The 7,200-nt window shown below is 37.2% G+C and overlaps 1 protein-coding gene across 2 annotated transcripts; it reads left to right on the top strand.

Annotated features, from left to right (window-relative positions):
• The first annotated feature begins 416 nt into the window (after positions 1-416).
• Positions 417-6,176, top strand: LOC6640237 (serrate RNA effector molecule homolog). 2 transcript variants are annotated; one of them, XM_023182196.2, is made up of 8 exons: positions 417-511; positions 868-1,004; positions 1,064-1,266; positions 1,326-1,605; positions 2,318-2,384; positions 2,452-4,577; positions 5,166-5,270; positions 5,957-6,176. In XM_023182196.2, exons 2-8 carry the CDS (start codon positions 871-873, stop codon positions 6,024-6,026), a joined length of 2,985 nt encoding a protein of 994 aa, XP_023037964.1. In that variant the 5' UTR covers positions 417-511; positions 868-870; the 3' UTR covers positions 6,027-6,176. The 2 variants fall into 2 exon arrangements, with proteins under 2 accessions (XP_023037964.1, XP_023037963.1); XM_023182195.2 differs by lacking the exon at positions 5,957-6,176 and adding an exon at positions 5,562-5,705.
• The last annotated feature ends 1,024 nt before the right edge of the window (positions 6,177-7,200 follow it).

Here is a 7,200-nt window from a genome sequence, read left to right as displayed (position 1 = left end):
CACACACACACACATACAACTTTACATAGTTTTAAAAAATACATTGTAAATATATAAATAATAAAGTCTATATATATACGATATATATGAAATGTGTAATGAAACAAATAAAAAATATATATTTAAAAAAATAATAGTGCTTGTTATTTTTTGTCTCATACCGAGAAATTATTCACAATTTTTCAAGAAAGCTTCTAAGCAGATTAAATAAAATAAAACCTTTGAGATTTGCTTATATGTATATACAGGGATGCAAAGTCTCTTTAGTATTTTATTTATTTATTTTTTAAAATTTAATATCAGACGATACATTTTATATCGGCAATCGGCGCTATCGGTGCTATCGGTTCGATTTGTTATCGGTCATCGATAGGTTGAATGGTCACACTTCGCCAGAGTCATCAATCTATCGATGTCGATATCGATGGCTATTCCCACCTCTACTTGACAACCGAGAAAACAAACGCTCTGCGAATAATTAGTTAAATTTAGTTAAGAATAACTTTTTCAGGTGAGTAAATGAAACAAAGCATAATTTTGCATACCAAATAAAAGTAGTAAAAGTCAAAAGTGAGTGTGTTAAATTTGTATATTTGTGCAATAACAAAATCTTTATCTGCGGCCCAACAACAACACGTAAGCGATTTTGCGGCAAGATGGCGGAACTTGCAAATTAATAAATTGCAAAAAGTTTAAATAAGAATAAGTGTGTGTTACGTTCAATAAACGGTTAATAAGCTGCAATTGTATGTAACTAAGTTGAAATTTGTGAAATAAACGCAAGCGCCATAACAGATTTTGAGGTTATGTTTCAGATTGGCTTTCACTTTGTCTTTTAATGAATGAAAATTATCTTAATTATTGCAGACAATGGCCGATTCCGATGATGAATATGATCGCAAGCGACGTGACAAATTCCGCGGCGAGCGTAGTGACAGCTATAGAACCGAGCGGCGCGATGAGCGGCGTCCGATAAGCAGTTCAGGTGGAGCCCGTGATGAATGGTAGGTAACAGCCAATGTCCAAGAGAAACATCTTTATTATCTCTTAAATGCCTGTTTAGGAATCCATTCCGTGGCTCTTCGGCCGCGGGTGGTGGCGGTGGAGGCGGAGCACGTCATCGTCCGGACTACAGTGATTATCGTAGTCCCGGCGGAGGAGGCCCAAGAGCACGCTATGGCTCACCAGGAAGAGAAATGCCGCCAGCCAAACGTATGCGTCCCGACTGGCCAGACGAGGGGATGCGCTCAAATCCTAGATTTGGTGGTAAGTCCTTAAGTGAAGAGAGAGAATCCCAAATAAAGCTCATTCCATCCCTCATTTAGGCTATGATCCATATATGATGCAAGCATGGAATGAACATTATCAATCTTTACACTATTCGCATGGCGGTGGACATATGCCCATTGCACGTGAAACTTCTGGTCCTGGCATCGGCAATGATACACAAACCCAACCAGCCATGTTGACATTGAAACAATTTCTGGATACCCAAGATGAGAATATATCCGATTCGGAAGTGATGCGCAAATATACTGAATATAAAACGGATTTCAAACGTCAGCAGCTCAATGAGTTCTTTGTGGCTCACAAGGATGAGGAATGGTTAGTAATTGCCATAAAGCCATCGACCACAACCACCACCAGCACCACGACTACAACAACTACAACAAATACAACTCCTTTTTATAATTCTCATGATGATGATGATCTACTTTTCCTTCACAATGACATCAAAACGATCATAATTCTTTTTGTATTAAGTTTTTCTCTGCAGCTTTTTAAAAAATACGGAGACACAGAAAGAGGGAGAGAGCGAGACTCTCTGCTCCTTCCCCCCTCTCTCCCTTCTCTGCATCTGCTGAAAAAAAAGAGATTTTCAGTTAATTGAAAATGAAAATACTTAAATTTTGTTAGCCCGGCGAGCAATGCTGTGGCTGTTAGTTACATATATTTGACCGCGATTTCTTTAAATTCGAATAACCAGAAAAAAAAATAATAATACACATTCATATAATAAATAACGAAAGCGCCGGCAAAGGTAAGACTTTGGGTAATCAATTAAAAAAAAAACAAAAAATACCATTCAATTAAAAACTCAAATCAAATAATTAATCAACTTAAACATAGCCGCAAATGAGAAGAAGAAGGGATATACACCGACCAAAACAAACAACTGAACAACCCAGAAACAACAGCAATCCATTTGTCTAAACTATATATTTATGTGCTATTTATTAAGTTAGAGTTCGCCAATATTCATTAACCATTAATTGATGTCTTATTTTCTTTTTGTTTTTGGTTATTCTCACTGCAGGTTCAAGAACAAATACCATCCCGAGGATAGTGTTCGACGTAGCGATGAGCAACGTGGTTTCCTTCAGGTAAGCATCTATCTTTTGGTATCTTTTCCTATGCAAAACCAATTAATCCACTTTTAATTTCCTGTAGCGCCGTTCATCTGTGTTCGTAGAATTGCTGGAGAATGGCACCATTGGCAGTGTTAAAGTGGATTCCTCTCAGGCAGATCCTTTGGTGCGTGTCCTGGACATGTGTGTAATTAAGCTAGAAGGCGGCACCGATGAGGATCTTAAGATACTTGATGAAAAGCCAAAGGAACCCTTGGTCTTTGAGCGCAAAATTGAACCCATTCAGACAACGGCTGCTCTTGCTGCTGCTACTGCTACACCCAAGAGTCCCAAGAAGAACGAGAATGACAATGGGGTGGCAGTTGTAGTGTCGCCACAGAAAAATGACTTGAAGCCTGTGAATTCCGATGAAGAGAACTGGGAGACAGATAAGAAATCTGATGAGAATGATAAGAATGATAATGAGCAGGGCGATGGCGATAAGAAAGGCGGCGAGAGCAGCAAAAAGCAATTGAAGAAGAAAAAGAAAACTAAGAAACGTAAACGCAAGAGCAGCGATGATGACGATGATGAGAGTTCTTCATCAGATTCCGAGTCCAGTTCAAGTTCAGAGGAGGAAGAAGATGAAGAGGAGCTTAAGAAAAAATATGATGTAGAAGATGGACTAAGGACAGAACAAAAGGCAGAACAAGAAAAAGATAAAAAAGAAGAAGAGGCAATAAAGGCAGCTAATGTGGAGGAACAGCCGAAAGCAGAGGAAGTGCAAGAGAAAATCGAGGATGAGAAGGAGAAGGTGGAGGAGGAGCCAAAGCCAGATGTAAAAACTGAAGCCGAAGCGGTCGCAGAACCGGACGCAGAGCCGAAGAAGGAAGAGGAGGAGAAGGCAAAGGAGCCAGAGGACGAAGAAAAGAAACCTGAAACTGAAGAGACATCCAAAATGGAAACTGAAAATGGTGAAAGCAAAGAAGAGACTAAACCAACACCAGAACCAGCCGTGGAGTCTGCGCCTGCAGCTGATGTCATTGAAATGGAAACCGAAACCATTGATCTAGATAAGGTCAAGGATGGGCCACAACCACGTGCCCTACATCGCACTGCCTCCATTTTCCTACGCAATTTGGCTCCATCCATAACCAAAGCCGAAATTGAAGCCATCTGCAATCGTTCACCGGGCTATCTACGTGTGGCCATAGCCGATCCTTTGGTGGAGCGTCGTTGGTATCGTCGTGGCTGGATCACCTTCAGTCGCGATGTCAATATCAAGGAGATATGCTGGAGTCTAAACAATCAACGTTTGCGCGATTGTGAGCTGGGTGCCATTGTCAATAGGGATTTGAGTCGTCGTGTGAGGCCAACAAACGGAATTACAGCCCATAAACAGGTGGTGCGATCCGATATAAAGCTGTGCGCTAAAATTGCCATGAATCTGGATGAACGTTTCCGTCTGTGGGTGGATGAACCAGCACCAGCAGCAGATGGAAAGGGGGAGACAGCAACAGATGCCACCAATGGATCAAGTAGTGGTGCTACTACCTACGGCTTCAATACCAAGAATCCAGTGCTCCAAAATATAACCGATTACCTCATTGAAGAAGCCTCTGCGGAGGAGGAAGAACTCTTGGGACTCTCGGGCGATCAGAATGATGTCGAGGGTGAACCCATCGTAAGGGATGAGCAATTGATTGCCGTCTTGGACCGTCTTCTTCTCTATCTACGCATTGTTCATTCGGTGGACTATTACAATCACTGCGAATATCCTTATGAGGATGAGATGCCCAATCGTTGTGGCATCATTCATGCCCGTGGCCCCGCCCCCATGAAAGTGACCAGCAATGACATTCAAGAGTACATTAAAAGCTATGAGGGTAAACTACAACAGTTCCTTACCAAAACTGTTCTCCTAACCGACGATGACATCAAAGATCTGGGCGCCAAGGATGCCGAAACTGAAGTGGAGAAGTTTGTTCAGGCGAATACTCAAGAATTGGCCAAGGACAAATGGTTATGCCCGCTCTCGGGCAAGAAATTCAAGGGCCCCGAATTCATACGCAAACACATTTTCAACAAGCATGAGGAAAAGGTCGACGAAGTGCGCAAAGAAGTTCAGTTCTTTAATAATTATTTACGGGATCCCAAGCGTCCGCAGCTACCCGAACATCCGGGTACAACGAAACGCCCAGAATTCGAACCATCTCGTGGAGCAGGCGGGTAAGTTACCGAGTTGAGAAAGTGTGTGTGTATGTGTGGGAAATGTTTAGGTTGGGGAATACAAAAAGTTGAGCTAGCTAATAGGATGTTATTTCTAGAATCCTTCCTTGCTTTTTCCTTAGGATTTTACCAGCAATTTCGAATGCTACTTTTTTTATATATTAATTCTTATGAAAGTAAGGGTAGTCCGGTCTGACTTATGTCGTTATTTTTCTATTTGTTGATAAGTTTGTGTCCTTGTAAGACAATATATTGTCTTAACCTGCACCTCCTGCGGCTCGAATAGGTTTCAAATTTGAAATTCACAAGTTTTTTCTTAAGTTCTATTTGAATTATAAATTTGAAAATAAGAAAGACTTTTGAAAAGTTTTAGAAAGAGGTCTGAATTTTAGTATAGTCTAACTTCTGACGTTTTGAAATTCAAGGTTATAAGGTCTTAAACTAAATATAATTGAATATTCAAAGCCCACTAATCGACGTATGTTTCGAATGACTTATCCTCTAGCTAGACATTTCTCATTTAACATTTTCTCAAAGTACTTTTTGCCCTTTTTACTTTATTAACTCTTTTATTTTACTCGTTTGCAGCTATCGTCCGGCTATGTATCCGCCATTTGGAGGTCTACCCTATGGTTTTGCCCCACCCATGCCCATGGGTGGACGTGGAGGTGGACGTGGTTATCAAGCACGCAGGTTAGTACTCGTAAAATCTTAAGGATAAAATTCTAGGCCGTGATAATAATCGATAGTTAGAGCAAGGTTCCCCTTGAATTTGATTCAATGAATGAAATTTAAAATTAGCCACGACCCACTCAAAGATCTAGTTAAATCAACACTTTGTTAGTTGTTTTTTCATTTAATTTTATTTTGCTTTTCCATTGTCTATTTGCTTTTTTTTTTGTTTGTTCGGTCATTTACGAAACCAAAAATCGAAACGAAAACAAATTTGTCACAAAACTTTCTTGTGTCGCAAATATTTTGCAGAGAATTGCCTTTGGAACACCAGCGCCGGGTTATCGGTTACCATGATTTGGATGCACCAGCAAATTCCGACAGAGAAAACGCGTTTTAAAAGCAATTCAAGCAATGGCTCTCCTCTCCCTCCTCCTAGAAAAGAACTCTACAAATGATTATAAACTATTTACTTATATGAAGAACAATTAAAAAGAGAACGCAAGCAACGAAAAAATAATATTAAGAAATATTATATATTTTGTTGCTTAACAAAAAACAAAAAAAGGAGTATTGAAAGTTTTTTATTTTTCCGTTTTGTTTTTTTTTCGTTTACTTTGCCTTTTACATAAAAATTTTTCCTCACATGAAAAAATAAACATAAATATCAAAAAGTTTAAGTTTTTGCTTCGTTTCGTTGCTTACAGACCCGGTGGTTTTGATTATCGACCCAGATCACACTACCGGGACTTGGATGCCCCGCAAGAGCCGTACTAAACTAAAAATAGAACCCCAAACAAAACAAAACTCACTATAATCGAAACGAAACGAATTGTCACGCACTCAATCAATTATTAATTATCTAATTAATTAATGTAAAGTTTTTACATTTTATTAAGCAACAAAAAACAACAAAAGAACTTAAAAAATACAACAAGCAACAGAGAAGTATGCAAAAATTATATAAAATATAAATTATTTTTAACAAGCATGTTACAATTTATCAAATTGGCTAATAATGTTTTGTATTCTATTGTGTAAGCTTAATGAATTGGATGATTATTTAAATAAATTTAATGACGGAAGACAGTAAATTGCAAAAAGAACAGAAAATTATGGTCTTTTACTTGAAATTGAATTGAAGAACTAATTGTAATTGTAATTCAATGAATTTTTCTTTGTTTATTTGGTAAGTAATTTTTTAAACTTTCATCAGTTATAATATAATAATTTTAGAGTTTAAAGAACCTTTTTTGACTCTTTTTTCTTGTCCTCATTGATCTTAAATTGTCGTTTTGAGATCATTACTTGATTGGGAAAGGAATGGATCATTTATGATTATTTATATGTATATTAGCCAATTGTACTCAATTAATAACTCAAATTGTAAAGATTTATTTGTGGAATTACTTTAAAGGTAAATACAGACATCTTAGAAAAGAAATTAATAGTAAGATAAGGAATTTGTTGAGCTTTTTTATCTATTTTAATTTCAATCTTTAGTGAATTATCAAGAAATACAAAAATGTCTGTCTTATTAAAAGGCTTGAAACACTTCAAATAACAGAGATCAACTAAAAACTTTCTCTGTACTCAATTTAGGATTTTTGTATTCTTAATTGATATTCCTAAACAAAGTTTTTCATATACATATGTAAATATATTTTACATGGAATCTGCTTAATCTTATCAACATTACGAATGTTTAAATGGATACTTTAATAATTATATCCAGCACATGAAATTTAGAAGTATTTTAACATATAATTTAATCAAATCAATTCCAGAATCTTTTCTGATTGATTAATATTCTGGGTTATGGATCAAATATGTTTTATGAATTCTTCGTATCAAACATATTTTAGGGTATTTTCGCAATAAAATTAACTATAAATATATGGTAAGCCATAATATACTAGAGTTTAGTCGAATGAAAAGTATCAAAGAGCAT

Source organism: Drosophila willistoni, assembly GCF_018902025.1.
Source record: "Drosophila willistoni isolate 14030-0811.24 chromosome 2L unlocalized genomic scaffold, UCI_dwil_1.1 Seg196, whole genome shotgun sequence".
NCBI lineage: Eukaryota > Metazoa > Arthropoda > Insecta > Diptera > Drosophilidae > Drosophila > Drosophila willistoni.
Note: the sequence above shows the minus strand (reverse complement) of the source record. Positions and strands in the feature narration are given on the sequence as shown.

What these genes read in the sequence shown, in the direction of transcription:
- LOC6640237 (XM_023182195.2), top strand. Translation starts at nt 871, where the DNA reads ATGGCCGATTCCGATGATGAATATGATCGCAAGCGACGTGACAAATTC. An exon ending in AGCAACGTGGTTTCCTTCAG is followed by an intron (nt 2,385 to 2,451) that starts GTAAGCATCTAT and finishes AATTTCCTGTAG; the next exon opens with CGCCGTTCATCTGTGTTCGT. An exon ending in CCATCTCGTGGAGCAGGCGG is followed by an intron (nt 4,578 to 5,165) that starts GTAAGTTACCGA and finishes ACTCGTTTGCAG; the next exon opens with CTATCGTCCGGCTATGTATC.